Source organism: Gracilinanus agilis, chromosome 4 (assembly GCF_016433145.1).
Source record: "Gracilinanus agilis isolate LMUSP501 chromosome 4, AgileGrace, whole genome shotgun sequence".
In the NCBI taxonomy this organism is placed as follows: Eukaryota; Metazoa; Chordata; class Mammalia; order Didelphimorphia; family Didelphidae; genus Gracilinanus; species Gracilinanus agilis.
Window position 1 is genome coordinate 27,026,514 of NC_058133.1, and position 18,304 is coordinate 27,044,817.

Genomic DNA, 18,304 nt, shown 5'->3' on the forward strand with positions numbered 1-18,304 from the left:
GAGAGAGAGAGAGAGAGAGAGATGAGAGAGAGAGAGAGATGAGAGAGAGAGAGAGAGAGAATAGAGGGAGGGAAAGAGAGAGAGAGAGCACAATCTCTGCTCTCAGGGAGTTCATCTTCTAGTGCTCCCCTCCTCTAGAGTTACCCTCCATCTGCTCTGTATGGATTTCATAGTAACTATTCATGTACTTGGGGACGGCTCCATTCAGATGTCAGCTCTTGGAGGGCAGGGATTGGCTGTGCTTTGTCTTGATATCCCCAGGGCTTAGCACAGTACCTGGCACATTGTAGGTCTTAATTAAATGTCTGTGGATTGACCGAGTTAATGTGTGTTGTGATTCTACTAGGGGATGGATATAAGATATGTGTGAAGAAGCAAATTCGAAGTGAGCTTTGTTTTTATGCAGCTGTTGTATTTGCTGAGAGGGGCAGAAAACAGACATTTGTGGGGGGAACACAGAGCAACTTGACGAGGACCCCAGATCATTCTGAGAGGATGCGGGAGAAGTCTGGATGGGCCCAAGGGGAATGGGCCTTGTCCTAGCAGGTGACACGCTCCTTCCCCAGGGCTCCTCCTCAGCCCTTTCTTATCCTGTCTCTGGGCCTTGAAATCCCCCCTCTTTCCGGCCAAGCTCAGATTTCCCCCTTCCTTTGGCCCAATCATGTGGGCTCCTAAAGCTGGCTGAGGAGGGAGGTTTGGGGATGAAGGGGCCACGTCATCATCCTGGATGACACAGTTTCTTTCCCCAAGTAGCCAATGACTCATGCCTCATTCTCTCTCCCTGTTCCTGTTTCTTCCTGGGTTCTATTTCTGACTCTCATCAGGGGGAAGGGATCGATGCTCATTGTCAGCGGAGATCTTAAAAATAAAAGGCAGACGGAGCTCTGATGTGAACCGTAGGGCTCTTTCTCCCCCCCACCCCCACCCCAAAGATCCTTTTCCCTCCCAAGGTCCTGGGTGACAAGGCTCAGGCTGGGCCGTTCACTCTTCTGGATTCTCCTTCTCTGACTTAGCTTTGGAGAAGGTCATCTACCTGCCCTGAGCATTAGTAAGATTTTAGGCCTGCTGTGAGGATCTACAAGATGGCTCCCTTTTCCCAAAGTGGCTGCCCTTCCCCACAAACCAGCCATCTTGCCACAAATTCAGTTGGTACAAGGGGAAAAGCAGCGATTCTGAAATCAGAAACTCCAATTTCAGATCCTAGATCTGTCGTTTACTAGCTGTAGGACCTCGAACAACTCACTTGGTCTTCAGAGTTTCCTGGTCTATAAAATGAAAGAGTTGGGCTACCTTCTCTTTAAGGATGTCCCAACACTAAATCTATGACAGCCACGTGCTCTACAGGCATGTGGTCCAGTGAGGCAGAATACGAGCAGATCCTTAGCAAGGAGGTTTGCCAGGGAACTCCAGGGATCATTGGATTTTTGAGTTGGAAGGGTTCTTGGAGATCATCTGGCCCAGCAGTTCTTAATCCTTTTTTGTGTCGTGGACCCAAAATATGTATTTTTAAATTTCCCCCCAATATTTAGTTTTCCTCAATTACAGGTAAAGACAAATTTTAAAATGAGTTCTCTCAAATTCCAAAATATTTTTTAAAAAACCCAGCTCATTCTTGGACTCTCAAGCTAGCCCAACCCTCTTTGTTGTTGTTTTAATCATTTTTGTATTGATATCTTTTGTGTTTCATTCACCTTCGTTTCTGTTGAGATCCCTCTCCTCTCTTTTCTTCTCCCTAGAAATCCTTCCCCTTTGTTATCACAAAAGATAAAAAAGAAAGAAAAAGAGAGGGGGGAGCTGCTAGCTCCTTAGCCACTACCCATTAGCGGATGCTAACTAAACTTTTTATCTTCTAAAAAATAAAAGAAAAATCAGAGAGAAAGGCAGTTTAAATTGAGAATTTAACAAAACCAACCAACACGGCTGCCATATCTAGCCCAATGGCCTCTCCATCTCTACAGTGAAGCAGGGGAAGTATGTATTCTCAAGTCTTCTCTGAGTCCAAATTTCTCATAATAACCATATGGTATTCGCTTAATTTCTTAGTTCTTTCTATTTATGTGGTTGGAACCATTATATACATTTTTTACGTCATTCTGCTGACTTTACTCTGCCTCAGTTCATTTAAATTTTCTCATGCTTCTCTGATTTCTAAGACTTGGCTCAGGAGGCCCTCTTGGCCCACATCCCCAAGTGCTTTGCTTTCTAAGGCCACTTTCTGTCTCCTCTGTAATTATCTTCCATGTATTTATCTATATTGTCTTCTTCATTAGAAAGTGAGGCAGAGACAGATTTGGGGGGAGGGATTTTTTTTTCATATCGCCAGTTCTTAACACAGTGCCCGATACATGAAAAGCATCTAATAAATGCTTTTTCAGTTGATTAAGTCTTAACATTCATTGTTAGGGCAGCTGGATGATTCAGTGGATAGAATACCTGATCTGCACTTAAGAAGACTCATTTTTCCTGAGTTCAAATCTTGCCTCAGACACTTACTAGTTGTATAACCTGAAGCAAGTCACTTAACTCTGTTTGCCTTGATTTTCTCATCTGGAAAATGAGCTAGAGAAGGAAATGGCAAACCATTTCAAAATCTTTGCCAAGAAAACCCCAAAAGGGGGTCATGAAATGTCAGACATGACTGAAAAACAATGGAACAGCATCCATTGTTAGTTACAGGATATCCCGATGGGAAACTACTTTATTTCTAACTCTTTGGCCCCAGAAAAAGTGCTGCTTTGAATATTTCTTTCCCTTTCCTTTTGAGCTCCTTGGAATGTAAACCTAGCAGTGGGATTTCTGGGTCAAAAGGGTCAAAAATCACTTTTCCAGTTTCATTCCAAGCTGACCTTCAGAATGAGTGAACCAATTCCCATCTCAATCAATATTCCAACCATACTGATTTGCAGATGAGGAAATTATGACCCAGAGGGGAAGTACTTGCCCAAGGTCACAGTTATACTCCTAGGTGGCAAGATTTGAATCCACTTCCAATAACTTCGGAGCTGATACTAGACCTCAGATCAGCCAGCTCTGGAGAGCAGAGAAGAGAGACTGAGGGAAGGATGCATAGGTGGGCTAGTATTGATTTGGAGGTGGATGGTTTGGTGTAGGGCGGAGGGATGCCGACCAGAAGGGGAGATAGCACATACATAGATTCATGTATGTATGTGTACAAATGCATGAATGTGTGTGTGGAGAGAGACTTCAAATTGAGAGAGTATAAATTAGAAGCTGTCTAAAGCCCCTTCTAGCTCTTACTCCCATGATCCCCAGCCCCAGAAGCAGTCATTGAATAGGTGGCCATTCAGTGGCTGCCTCAGAACCATTTAATCAGCATCTTATCAGAGTAAGGTCCAGACTTTGTGCTGGGGAACTTTTCTGGAAAGATTCTGGGGTCTCAGGGAGATTGTCTAATTATGGAGGTACTCGCCCAGGTGATAGAAGGAGGGTATCTGCAGGATGGATAAAAAGATACCCCCTGCCCCCTCATAGTGAGGAAAATCATTTTGTAAAGTTTCAAATGCCATGAAAATGAGAATTACTTCCATAAAGGAATTGGGTCTCTCAGCTGTACTTACCCTATGATAACTTCTCTTATGGTTATTTATTTATGTATGTATTATATTTATATTATATATTATGTTATATATAATATATAAAATAGTATAAATATATTTATAGGGAATAAATGTAAAGGATACATGGATGGATAAATGATGCATGAATGAAGAGATACATAAATGGATGCTTGAATGGATGGATGGAAGAAAGAAAACAAGCATTTAAGTATCTACTATGTGCCAGGCACTGTGCCAAGTGCTTTACAAATATTATCTCATTTAACAAGGAAAAAGACTTGTACAAAAATATTCATAGCCGCACTCTTCATGGTGACAAAAAATTGGAAAATGAGGTGGTGTCCATTGATTGGGGAATGGCTGAACAAATTGTGGTATCTGTTGGTTATGGAATACTATTGTGCTGAAAGGAATAAAGAAATGGAGGGATTCCATGTGAACTGGAAAGACCTCCAGGAATTGATGCAGAGTGAAAGGAGCAGATCCAGGAGAACATTGTGCACAGAGACCAATATATTATGGCACTATGGAAATATAATGAACTTTTCTACCAGTAGCAATGCAATGATCCAGGACAATCCAGAGGAACTTATGAGAAAGAATGTTATCCACATCAGAGAAAGAACTGTGGAACCAGAAATGCATTAGAAAAATATATGATTGATCACATAGTGTGATAGGGATGTGATTAGTTTTGATGTTACAGAATTGCTCTATGCAAATATGAATAACATGGAAATAGGTTCTGAACAATGACACATGTATAACCCAGTGAAACTGCTTTGGGGGGGTTGGAGAAAGTGGAGGGTATCATGAAATATGTAACCATGGAAAAATATTCTAAATAAAAATTAAAAAAACAAAACCAAAAACAAATATTATCTCATTTGATCCTGTTAACAATCCAAGGAGTTTGCCTTCTAATAGGAGGAATGATGGTCTGGAAGCCATCAATGATTCTCCATGGTCGTTAACACTCATTCTCTTCTCCAATGTTCTCACATTCATTTATCCTGTGTGCAAATTGTATTTTTCCATTGGGATATAATCTCCATGACGATAAATACCCATTTTATAATTGAGGAAACTGAGGTAGATTGAGGTTAAGTGACTTATAAAGGGTCACCCACCTAGTAAGAGTCTTAGGTCAGATTTGAACTCAGGTCTTCTTGACTCCAGACTTAGCTTTCTATTCACTGTGCCACCTAGCTGTAGGTGGGAATAAATGAAATGGATGGAAAGATGAATGCCTTCATGAATGATGAATGGAAGCGTAGATGGATGGGCAGATGGAAAGATGGATGGATGCATCACAAATTAATGGATGCGCACACAGGTGGATGGATTTGGAATGTTTTAGAAAACTCTAGGAGACATCCTGGAGTCTAGAACTTAACTGCTTTTTCTCACTCTAGGACACAGCTGGCCAGGAAAGGTACCGGACCATCACCACTGCCTATTATCGGGGTGCCATGGGCTTCATCCTCATGTATGACATCGCCAATGAAGAATCCTTCAATGCTGTCCAGGACTGGTAGGGAACACACACTCCCTGGTCTGTCTATCCACACTCTCAGTGTCCAGCACCACCGACTGTGTTCCCTTCTCAGCACTCCCTCTCAGCATCTTACCTTCCTTCTATGCTGAACTTGAAAAACGGAAAGAAAAAGCACCTACGCTGTGCCAGGAACTCTGGGTACAGCTACAAAAGCAAGAGAGTCCTGGTTCTCATAGAATTTACATTCTCTCAAGACAGACATCCAGAATGAGCATTTATTAAGCCCCCTTGAGCCGGGCACAATGCTAAGCTCTAGAGCCACAGATAGTAAAACAAGACAGTCCCTGCCCTCTGGGAGTTTGCATTCTATCAGGGGAAATATCTGCACTTTTTTTCTCATTATAACAAAGTTTATTACCATTAACTAAGGAAGAAAAACCTTAAATTCTTGAAACTAAAACATAAGCTCAATATCTGGTTTACAAGTTCAAAATTCAAAAACATTGCTTCATACAAAATATTAAATGGCTTTAACAAATACACCGACCTACACTATCCTTTTCCTTTTTTAAATTTTAAGAAGAAATAAGGAGAAATGAATGAAAAATCATTTAAGCATTTTCTACCTGCAACACTGAGCTGCTAGGTGGCACCAGAGTGCACAGTGTCAGGCTTGGAGTTGGAAAGACTCATCTTCCATGATCTATCCTCAGATACTTACTGGCTGTGTGACCCTGGACAAGTCATTTAACTTTGTTGGCCTCAGTTTCCTCATCTGTAAAATAACCTGGAGAAGGAAATGGCAATCCCCTCCAATATCTTGACCCAAAAAGCCCCAAATGGGGTCCCAAAGCCTTGGACACAACTGAACAACAAATGTTCAAAGCACTGGGCTAAGTCCTGAGGACACAGATAGAAAAGCAAGACCCTTCCTGGCCTCCAGGAACTTACCTTCTAATAGGAGGAATGTGGTCTGGAAGCCTTCAATGATGCTTCCTGGTTGTTAATGTTCTCTCTCTCTTCTCCAGTGATCTCATGCTCATTTATCCTTTGCACAAGTTATTTCCAATGGAATGTAAGCTCTGTGACGGCAAGGAAAGGTCCTCAGCGACTAGCGTAGTACTTGGCACACAGTAGGTGCTTCATAAACGCTTATTGGATTTGATTGAATTGCTAGTGCTCTCCCCCTAGAAATTCCTTTCTTTCTCTTTTTCATTTTAATTACTTTCTATTTACTCCATTTGTTGGGGCGTTTTAATCACGTCCAGCTCTTGGTGACCCCACTTGGGTTTTTTTTGGGCAAACAGATTGCTGTATTTATTTTTTTTAACCCTTATCTTCTGTCTTAGAATCAGACCCTACTACACCCATGTGACTAACCCCCACCTGTCTTTCTCCTTCTGCTCCAGGGCCACCCAGATCAAAACCTACTCCTGGGACAATGCCCAAGTCATCCTGGTGGGGAACAAGTGTGACATGGAGGATGAGAGGGTCGTGCCCACCGAGAAGGGGAAGCTCCTTGCTGAGCAGCTTGGTATGCGTGCAGATGCAGGGACTGTGATCCGTGGCTTACGTGTGGGGTGCTCTGTGGTCCCAGCATAGGCTGCGCCCCCTTTCTCAGAGGTGGAAGGTTTCTCTTTGTGGATCTGTGGAAAGGCTACAGTCCTAGAGAGGGAGGGATATTGGTGCAGGGAAGATGCAAGAAGTTCATGAGTTCAGACTGATTTCTCCAGCCAGGAACATCTTTCTCATCCCATCAGGGGTACATCAGCCCAGAGAACTTTCTGCCTCTGGTCCCCCCCCGTATGTCTTTGCTCCTGCTGCCCTCCTCTGCCCCCCAGACTCTGCCCTTCCTTCCAAGCTCTGCCTCCAGCTCCTCCACAAAGCCTTGGCTGGCGATCGGAGGGGACTTGTCTTCTCATTGGTCTCCTCATTCATTCCCATCAATATTCATAAATAATTATAGCTCCCTCAGTGTCCTCATCTGCAGAATGGGATGCCAGCGCCTACCTGCCAAAGTGAGCTTCAAGGGTCAAATGAAATAGAATGTTTGTAAAGCACTTTGCACATGGTAAAGTGCTCCATCAATGCTAAATATTGCTGTTGTTCTTGCTAATTATTTTATCCTTATTTTCCCCCCAAAGGAATCCAAATAGAATCAGCCCTAGAGTGAGCCACATTCCTATTATTCATCTATATTAAATTTCCAATGGGGATTAATAATAATAGTCCATTGAACATTAACTATAAACTCCAGGAAAGGGAGTAAGCATTTATTAAGCGCCTACTATATGACAGCACTGAGCTAAGTGCTTTATAAATATTACCTCACTTGATCCTAAAAGATAATAGAGTAGTCAAGCTCTTTGAGGCTTGTACATTATGATTGTTTTAACAGTTGGCTCTTTAAGGTATGGAAAGCCCTTTTTCCAGAACCGTCTCTGTGAGGCAGATGGCCTGGAGGCTACGGGATATAGTAGATGGAGCCACTTAACCTGGCCTCAGACAGAACCGGCTTCCAATATGGCCCCAGAGGCTTGGTAGTAAGTAGTCTGTGCGACACTGGGCTAGTGACAACCTCTTTGGGTCTCAGTTTCCTCATGTGGAAAAGGAAGATGATAATAATAACATCCACCTCTCTGGTTGGCTTTGAAAGATCCAGAGAGATGCCACAAAGAGCTTTGAAAGGCCAGACTAGGGGACAGCTAGTGGTTCAGTGGATTGAGAGCCAGGCCGGAAGATGGGAGGTCCTAGGTTCAAATCTGGCCTTGGATACTAGCTGTGGGACCCTGGGCCAGTCATTTAACCCTTAATGCCCAACTCTTCTGCTTTGGAACCAATACATAGTATTGATTCTAAGACGAAAGGTAAGAGCTGTTGTTTGGGTTTTTTTTTTTTTTGATAAAAAAAGAAAAAGAAAAACCATATCTATGACCTCTGAACCTTTTCCCCAAGATCAACAGCCAATGGACTGAAAGTGGGAACCATTTTGCCTTGGGTTAAAAAAACCAACAACAAAAAACAAATATACCTGTTAATGAGCAAGGGGTAGGGCAGGGGCTGGCTCATTTCCTCCAAGGCTAAACTAATGGGATTCACAGCCCCTTACTAATTCCAGGCCTGACGGTTAAGAGACAGGCGCACCTGTTCCAGCTCCCTTTTTCTCCTTCCTCTCCCTGTCTCACCTATTCTCGGCCCTCTTCCTTTCCTCTCTGGCCTCTCAGTCCCTCTTCTCTCTCTTCCTTCTCCCTTTCCTGGTCCCTGCCCTCTTTATCCTTCTCCCTCCGTCATCTCCTTGTCCCTTTCCTCTCCCTCTTCCTTCTCTGTCTCCCCAGCCCTGTTCCTCCTCTCCTTCTGGGTCAAGTCCCTCTCCTTCCCCTCCTGTTTCTCTGCTTCTCCCTGTTCCTGTTCCCATCTCTCTTCTTCCTCTTCTCTCCCTCTCCCCAGGCTCTGGAGGATTCCTGCTTCAGGTCCCAACTGATCTAGTTGACAGTTGCAAACTTTTCTGACTTTTTTCCTATCACAAAAAATCCCATTTCTATAGGACTGAGGACTTTCCTCTCCAAAGACACTAGGAGGGACAAGATGTAAACATCATCACGACTTTGCAAAGAAGAAAATGGGGATTCGAGACTATTTAAGTTGCTCGGCCAGTGACCATCAGAGCTGAGGTGGCTTCAGCCCCAAGAGCTGAGGCTCTTGGCTCTGAGCCCGGCTCTGTATCATGGCCTTGAGTGACACCTGCTAGATTTTGGATTGATCGAGTCCTATCTCCCTTTCCCCAGGGTTTGACTTCTTTGAAGCCAGTGCCAAGGAGAACATTTGTGTCAGGCAAGTCTTTGAGAGACTGGTGGATGTTATCTGTGACAAGATGTCGGAGACCCTGGATACAGACCCTGCCCTGGCCAGTGGAGCCAAGACCACACGCCTCACGGATACCCCACCTCTCCTCCAGCCCAACTGCTCCTGCTAGGCCCAGCAGGCCAGGCTCCCCCTGCTCTCTGGGAACTCTCCCCAAACCCCAACTCTCCCACACCCTTTCCTCTCCCCTGAAATATTTCCCACCCCCAACCCTTTGTTCATTCAACAGCTCTCATGTAGACCTCAGTGTCTCTTTTCTATAACTGGTCCTGGTGGAATCTGCCACTTGTCTTCTGGGTCCTGGAAAATGTGATGCTCTCAGCCTTTTGTGAGTGGGCCCTGCTTTATAAATGCTCAGAACCAGGTTCTTGAGCTGGGAAGGACCTTCGAGGGCAACGAGTTCACTCTCCCTTCCCCGTTTCACAGAAAACAGAACTTTATTCCAGAGAAGAGGAGTGACTTATGATTTGGGCCCACTTCTGAATGCAAATCGAGGGTCCTCGCCATAGATTGCTTAGCCAACACATCCCACTTTACAAAAGGCTTCATGCCAAGTTTACCCTATGTAACATCTTTTGAAGTATAGGTTCATTGCTTAATGTGAGGCCACACAGCCGACACAAGGTTAGCCGGAGAGAGACATGTACAAAATATCTATTTCCCATCCTATTCCTTGGTAGGCTTCCTTCCAGTTTGCCCTGAGAACCCTGCCCCTGAGCTAGGAGTACTCCTGGGGCTTCAGGAGCAACAAGGAGAAACCTCAGCTTTGGGGAGCTTAGAAATACAGGATTAGACACTTCATACTGCAGGGACCAAAGATCATGAAGTCCAGTTTTCATTTTCACAGAGGAATAAACTGAGCTCCAGGAAGGGCAGAACTAGGGAAGAGAAGAGACAATGAAAAGGAAACTGGATTTGGGGTCAGAGGACTTGAATTCAGCTCCCCACTTTTCTATTTTCTGGATTGCTAATCTTGGGCAAACCTTTCCCTCTGTGCAGGCTTCAGTTTTCTCCTCTGTAAAATGGGAGAGCTGGACTGGACTAGATGACCTCTAAGGAGCCATCTAGCTCTTCTGTGATTTTAACAAGGGTAGAAGGAGCCCAAGTTGAGTCAGATACAATTTTTATTTCGTGACAGGGGTTTAGGGTAGGGATTGCAATGATTCTTCCGAAGCATGTTCAGGGTTCCATTATGTAAAAGAATAAGAGGGAGGGTGTTTCTGGGGTGCTAGTCTTGTATCTTTTCCTTCTTCCTGGAATCTCCATCTGCATCTCCACCATTGAAAGTTCAACTACTAGCAAGTAGATGACACCTTCTGTACCAGGTCTGATCTGAGACAGCCAATCCCAATATGTCTATTCTAGGGGAGGCAAGGAAACTGAATATAAAGCCCCCATCTGGAGCCCAGGCTCCTAAAAAAGTAGGCAATTGAGCAAAAATAAATCCTAGAATCTCAAAGCTTGATAGGTCCTCCAAAGTGCCTAGTCCAATTAGTACCTAAACAAAAACCCCCTCTACAATATGCCCAAGTGATCATTCAGTCTCTGTTTGAAGGATCCCAGTGATGGTGAGCTCACTGCATTCATAGTTGGCAAATTAATGACTTGCCCAGGAAAGAAGGCTTCCCCCTTTACCTGGTGTCTCATAATAGCTGGGGGCATTTATACCTGAGTTCAGAAGTCCTTCTAATCTCCAGATGGCAAAGGGGTGAGTTAGGTTGAAGTGTGTAGCTAGAAAGAATTGACCTATAATATACATCCTATCCCCACAAAACAGGCTTAGTTGGGTGAGGATTTATTCCTTCCAAGTTTCTCATCAAACCAAGAAAGGGCTAGAGGTAATATAGAACAAATTTTTGTGAAGGAAGTGGGCTGTCTTTTTCTTTTTTTCTTTTTTTGGTAGGCAATAGGGGTCAAGTGACTTGCCCACGGTCACACAGCTGGGAAGTGTCTGAGGCCAGATTTGAACCTAAGACCTCCCATCTCTAGGCCTGGCTCTCAATCCACTGAGCTACCCAGCTGCCCTGGAAGTGGGCTGTCTTGACGAGGGTTACCAGTACCACCACTACTATCTGATAATCATTTAAGTGGGGTTGTTGGTGTGGTGAAGAAAGCATGAGGCTGGAAGTAAGGAGACCAGAGTTCTGGTCCCAAGCTCATCCACTGACTTGCTCTATGACCTTTAGATAGTTCCTTTCCCTCTCTGAGCCTCAATAAAATGGTGGGATTGAGTTAGATCAGCTCTAAAATCCCTTCCATCTCTGACATGAAATGCATCAACTCTGTCAAGCTCTTTTTCAAAGTCCACTCCAGCTTGGACAATCTATCACTCAAATGTCAGCCAATCAAACAAACAAGCATTTATTTTGTGCCTACTATGGGCCAGGCTTGGGAGATGCAAAGACAAAAGTGAAATATTCCCTGCCCTTGAGGAGTTTACAGCATATGTGTATAAAACGCATAAGGAAATTGGGGTGGAGGGAAAGGCACTGGCAATTGAGGGGATCATAAAGAAGGTGGAGCTTGAGCTGCTCTTGAAGTTAGTCTGGGATTCTAAGAGGAAGGGGATGAGAAGGGAGTGAATTCCAGGGTCGGAACAGTCTATGCAATCGTAGAGGTTTGGAGATGGAGCGAACTGTGTGAGAAATGGGAAGGAAGTCTTAGGTCACTCGGAGGATCTTGATTCCAGCATATACTTGGCTGAGGAGGGGAAGGAAAGGACGCTCCCACTTTGGTCAAAAGAGACCTAGAAGTCCTTCTTTGTACAAAGACCCTTTTGTTAAAGAGGCCGAGGGCTGCCTAGCTCTGGAGCTGTCCAAGGTCCTGACCCAGCATGTCCTTGAATAAGTACCTGCCATTCTCAATAAAAAGGAAAGGGCACCCAGCTGTGTGACCCTGGGCAAGTCACTTGACCCCCATTGCCCACCCTTACCAATCTTCCACCTAGGAGCCAATACACAGAAGTTAAGGGTTTAAAAAAATAAAAATAAAAATAAAAATAAAAAAGGAAAGGGCAGAGGTTGGGGAAAGAACACTGTTGAGAAGAAGCAGTCACATGAACTGGGACCTGAATGGCTACTGATTTTATTGCCATTAAACGGGGCCTGATCACTTAGTTTATCTGAGCCTCAAATTTCACTTCTTTGAAATGGGATGACAGGGCCATTTTAGATCTGGAAGGGACCTTAGACACTATCTAGTCCGAGCCCATCATGTTACAGGGTAGAGTAATGATTCAATAATTCAGCTGGGGCTAATTCAATAAATTTCAGTCAGCAAGTATTTAGTAAGCGTCTACCATGTGCCAAGCACTGTGCTAGTCACTGGGGATACAAAGATGCAAAATGGTCCGTGCCTTAAAGGAGTTTGATATTCTTCTGGGGGACACCGCATGGACCCAGATAAGTAAATACAAGATAAATTAAGGTGGGAGAGAATATTCACCTCTAGGTAGATGGAGGCAAAGGAATTGAAGGTTTCCAAGAGGTATTGAAGTGTCTGTCCCGAGATCACACAAGTAATAAATCAGGAGAGTCAGGATTGAATCCACATTCCCAGACTGCTTTGAGCAGCAGCCGGCATCAGTTCAGTTTGGTACTTGTTGCCATTTACCTGAGTGGTCCTCAACAGCAAAGGGGACCCACCTGTGTTTTGGGATGTGTGGCTAGTAAGAGATCACTAATTCCAGCTTCATCAGGACTATCATTATACTTTGTGTATGATGATAACTCAGGATTGAAAGGCAGAGTGAGAGAATAGGAAGATGAATGGGTTTGGAGCCTGGGGACCTGGTTTCTCATCCCCAGCTCTGATACCTGCTTGCTACTGTGTGGCCTTTGAGTAAATCATTTGTCCTTTCCAGCCTTGATCTTAAAGACTCATTGATTTAGAGCTAGAAGGAACCATAGAAGTCAGTCTCCTTACTTTATAGATGATGGAACTGAAGTCCAGACAGGTTAAGTGATTTTCCCAAAGGCACACAGGGAATAAGTGTCAGACCTCCTGGGTAAAAGCAAGGGGCTTGATGAGATCAGTGAGGGAAAGGGGGCCATTAATGTGGATGAGGGTAATATCCCCTTTCTTTTCACTAATCTCCAACTGAAATTGAGCATCTTATTTAATTATTTTAAAAAATGATTCTGAGAAGGGGTCCATGGGCTTCACTGATAGCCAAAGGGGTCCAGGACAGAAAACGGGTTAAAAAAACCTGGACTCAAGGATCTGCAAGATTCACAAGTTGTTCAGTTTCATGGGAAAACTACTGAAACAGGAGTCAGGGAAATGGAGTATGAATCCAGATTCTCTCACTAGCTGTGTGACCTTGAGCAAGTAATAGCCTCTCTAGGTCTCAGGTTCTTTATGTGCAAAATAAGGGTGTTGGACAAGATAGCCTCTGAGGTCCCTTCCAAATCTAGAGCTTTGATCCTGTGACTCCCTGCCTAATCTCATTTGATTTTCCCCCACAATCCTCTGAGGTCAGGGATTATCCTCCCCATTTCATAGATGAGAAGACTGAAGCTGAGGGTGGGACAGGTAAAAGGGGTGACTGGTACAAAATGGCAGGACTAGAACTGGACTGCAGATACCCTGATTCCAGGTCCTTTATCTTTGTCCTCCACCAACACCCTTCCCTGTGCAGTGTACCTCCTTATGCCTAGGTACCCGCAAATGTACCAGCCCTGCATCTTGGGGTTTTCTCTGGTCCTCTGAGGTTCAGCCTTGGCATTCAGCAGTCTTTGAGTCTCCTAAATAAAGAACTTGAGAGGACATCCAATTGAACCCTACAAAATAGGTGTTTTTGGGGGGAGCATGAGAAGACACCCAGAAAATCAATCTATCCCCCCCAAGCAGACTTCTGAGAAGATTCCCTTTACTCCATCCCTTATTCCTTGGCTTTACACCCACCACAATCACTCTGTATAACCACACTGTGACGTTCAGTCATCCATCCTGCAGCTAGCATCCTTCAAGCGCCCTGCCCTGTATCCCTGAAGCCACATCCTGCCCTCAAAAGAGGCAGACCTGGGCCAAATGTGCAATACAGTATTGTATCTCTTGCAGTGTCAGTGATCCATATTTCTGTGTGTGTATGTGTGTGTGTGTATAAATATAAACCAGTTCCTGATTTATTATTGGACATCACTCTGTGGCTGCTCTTAGCCTTTGGGGGAGAGGGGAAGGGGAAGAAATAGTTAAGAGTGTGTGCAGAGGGACAGCTGGGTAGCTCAGTGGAGTGAGAGTCAGGCCTAGAGGCGGGAGGTCCTAGGTTCAAACCCGGCCTCAGACACTTCCCAGCTGTGTGACCCTGGGCAAGTCACTTGACCCCCATTACCCACCCTTACCAATCTTCCACCTATGAGACAATACACCGAAGTACAAGGGTTTAAAAAAAAAAAAAAGAGTGTGTGCAGCTAGGAGGGCACACAGAATACTGAAAAATAGAGCAAAATCCACCATTCAAGGAGAATGGAAAAGCCAGAAGAAACTTAGAGCAGAGACTGTCAGGACCGAGAGGGACCTTAGAACAAAGAATGTGAAAGTTGGGAAGGCCCTTTGAACGAGGAATGTTAGAGCTAGGAGGAGCCTTGGAACAGGGAATGTCAGAGCTGGGACAGAATTTAGAAGAGAGAAAATCAGAAGGAAAGAAGCTTAGAACAAGGAATATAGAACACAGATTGTCAGATCTAGGAGGGACCTTGGAACAGAGAATGGCAGAGCTGGGAGAGAGCTTAGAACAGAGAATACAGAACACAGAATGTCAGATCTGGGAGGGACCTTAGAAAAAGCTGGGAGGATGCTTTGACCATGGAATGTTAGGCCTGGAACGAGCCTCGGAATGCCCCAATGTTGCCCGCTTTGCCTATCAGAGGGGTTTGGGAGTCATCCTGAATCCTTGCAGCTGTCAAATGTACTCCACGTCTCTTGGACAATCGTGGGACACATTTTTAAAACATTTGGTTGAGGGTTTTGGAGCAAGTCAGGCCTGGACTCATTCCTAGCAGCAACTTCTCTGTCCCAGGCCACAGAGATGACTTGCCTGGTGATTTTAGACAAGGCCAGGTCCAGTTGGGCTCCTGGCTAAGATCCCAGAGTAGGAGCTCTCTTCTAAATTCCACTCGGGGCACCCTTTCCTGTTCCAAGTGTCACCCCCACCCCCACAAGCAGGTACTGCTGCTTCTCGCCCTCCCTGCTCTGTGTGACATCAGCTCCACAAGGTTCCACAAGCAGCTGGGAAAGGTTTTGTCAGCTGCACTGCTGAGGGTTTGCAAATAGCAACGTTATCATAGAAGACGGGTGTGTAGAAGACCCACAGTAGCCTATGGTTCCGGTCGGCCTCTGTTCATCATTAAGCCTCCCTTTCTTCTCTGGCTGACGAGAAGCAGCCACAGCTGGGCTCTGAGAGCCTCCTTCCCCAGTTTGTCCCCCTCCTCGATGCCTGGTTCTAGGAATCATTGCCAGTCGTTTCCTAGGCCTTCAGAAAGCTTTCCATATAATTAGGCCCACTTGAAGGGGATCGGCCTTAAAGGGAGCTGAGGGCTGGTGGGAGGAAGGAAGAAGTGCCACGGGGGTACGTGAAATTGGGTTAGTTGTCCCAATCATCCCTGGCTCTGCTACTTGCAAACTGTGGACCTCAGTTTCCTCCTCTATAAATGAGGGGGTGAGACTACACGGCCTTCTCTTCAGTCAATAAACATGCATTAAGTGCCTACTTAAAAAAGAGGCAAAGAAAGGCAAATGACGGTCCCTGTACTCCATGATAGGTGGGAATCTCTGTTTACTAAAGCCCACTGGGATGCATCCCAGGCCCTGGCAGCTGTTTTGAGCCTGAGAGGCTTTCCCAGAAGAGAAAACCTGACCAGTGGTGCGGAAAGTGATGTCTTTTTTCCTAGGCATGTTTTAACTCACAGATGGGATGATAGGAAGCCCCACGTTAGGAGAGGGCAATCAAGGGCACAGTTGGGGAGGCCATCAGAGTCTCAGTGCAGTGATCTTTAGGCCATGAAAAAAAAAAGAGAGAGGATGCTGAGAGAGGCTGCTTTCTAGGATTCAGCACTTACACCAAAGTAATAATAATAACAAAAGCAACCGTCAGCATTTATGCAGTGCCTTCTGTGGACCAGGTGCTGTGTTAAGGGCTATATAAATATTATCTCATTGGAGCCTCACAACAACCCTGGGAGGCAGGTGCACCTCGGAATGTGAAGAGCCTCCTCCCTCGACCATTGTTCTGTCTCAGGCTCAGCCACCAAGTCAGGGTTGGCCCTGAAATCCAAAAAAAAGTCCTTTGACTCGGAGTCCAGCGATTTTTCCACTAGAGGGTGCAGTCACAGGCCTAGAGCTGGAGAGAGCCAACAGGGCCAGGCTCTCCCATGTTACAGATGAAATCTGCTCTGTGACCTTGGCATAGAGAGCCAAGGGACTGCCCAAGGGCTGCCCAGGAGGATTTCTGATTTTCTTATGGCCACCATCCCATCCTGTCTGGCCCACATTATTCTGCCACCACGTCTACACTCCTTTCTCTAAGTATGATGTGGGCACAGTCCCCTCCTCGGTCAGGGCCCCTCCAACCCTGCATCTCTCCCAGATCCCAAGTTGGGGGGCAATTGGGGATCACTGAGGCTACCACCACTCCAGCTTGCCCTAGTGCCACTGGATGACAGTCAGGATCGGGAGGCCCACCAATGATGGGCAGCCGTGACCAGCCGGATCTCCCCTGCCAACCTGGCCCATGCCAGTGCCCTGGCCCTCCATCCATCCCTGGGGACAGAACTCAGGGAGGAGTGTTGCCTAGCAACTCATGGGGCGGGGCCTTAGCCTGATGCTCCCAGATGGTCCAGGAGCCTGGAGGTGGAGATAAATAACTCCCTCCATGCTGAAGGGACTACAACTTCCTACAACTTCAGGAGCTGGAGAGGAGAAGAGCACAGGGACCCCCGGCTCATGGGAGGAGGGAGGTATCTGGAACAATGTAAAGACCCTCCCACTGGATCCAGGTGCAACTACCATATGCCAGGGGTCGGCAACCTTTTTGGCCGGGAGAGCCATAAACGCCACATTTTTTAAAACATAATTTAGTGAGAGCCGTGCAGTGCTCACAGTGCGGCTCCTGTAACAGCGCCTGAAAAAAAAAGGACTTTATGGCTCCTGCAGAAAGAGCCATATCTGTCCCTCAAAAGAGCCAGATATGGCTCCAGAACCATACGTTGCTGACCCCTGCCATATGCTATAGCGAGGTTGCCAATCATGTTGGATGGTTCTAGGAGGTCCTAAAGCTTGTTTACCTGGCTGAGGGGCTGATTACAAGTTCCTGAAAGTGGTTTTTCCCACTGGTGATCCTTAATTATTTCAAGCCGTATCAAAAAATCACTATGGTTTAGTCATTCTTGGTGGATAGAGAAGCCAGGCCCAGAGATGGGAGTTCAGATCTGATCTCAGATACTTCCTAGCTGTTGTGACCCTGGAGAAGTCACTTAACCCCCATTGCCTAGCCCTTACTGGGCTTCTGTCTTGGAATCAAAACACAGTATTGATTCTAAGATGGAAGGTGTAAGGGTTTTAAAATGAAATAAAATGAAAATAAACTCACCTGAAGGATCTGCAATTATATGTTTGGATTTCCACTCTAATCATCTTCTTGCTTAAAATTATGTTTTCTTGCAAAAAGCTAGGAGCAACCATAAAGCAGTCATCAGGAGAACAAGCTGGCACTGGTTAAGAAATAGATAGAGAAGTCTCCGTCAATAGAATAGATTAGGTAGTCAACACAGTAGCAAATGACTCTAGTGCCTTACCATTCTATAAACCCAAAAATCCAGGCTTTGGGGAGAAAACCTGCACTACTTGACACAAACTGCTGGGAAAATTGGAAAGCGGTAGGGCAGAAACCAGGCAAAGACTAGCAGCTCACACATCTACAAAGAGAAAATCAAAATGGCTAGATGGTCTAGGAAAAAAAGGGCAATACCATATATAAATTGGGCGAATGCTGAAGACTCTACCTGTCAGACCTGTGGAGAAGGGAAAAAAGAATGTATGACTAATTATAGGATTCCGTTTCAATTCCCCATTATTACTGACTGTGTGATTTATTTCTCTACTTTTAACAAACAAGACATAGAGAACATTGCAAGAAGTAAAATGGATAATTTTGATTACATTAAATTTAAAAGGTTTTGTACGAATAAAACCAATGAGACCAAGATTAGAAGGGAAACAAATAACCAGGGGATATTTTTCTAGCAAGTATCTTTGACAAAAGTCTCCTTTCTCAAATATAGAGAAAACTGGGGCAAAGAAAGAAAGAAAGAGAGAGAGAGAGAGAGAGAGAGAGAGAGAGAGAGAGAGAGAGAGAAAGAAAGAAAGAAAA

The 18,304-nt window shown here is 45.1% G+C and overlaps 1 protein-coding gene across 1 annotated transcript in view; it reads left to right on the forward strand.

The window, feature by feature from the left end:
• RAB3B (RAB3B, member RAS oncogene family) overlaps positions 1–9,131 on the forward strand; it is a 48,684-nt gene extending 39,553 nt beyond the window's left edge. Inside the window, exons 2-4 of the mRNA XM_044673962.1 lie at positions 4,994–5,112; positions 6,486–6,610; positions 8,862–9,131. Of these exons, the coding sequence (XP_044529897.1) occupies positions 4,994–5,112; positions 6,486–6,610; positions 8,862–9,049 (432 nt within the window). The 3' untranslated portion in view covers positions 9,050–9,131. The remainder of the gene's footprint in view (positions 1–4,993; positions 5,113–6,485; positions 6,611–8,861) is intronic.
• Positions 9,132–18,304: the final 9,173 nt, after the last annotated feature.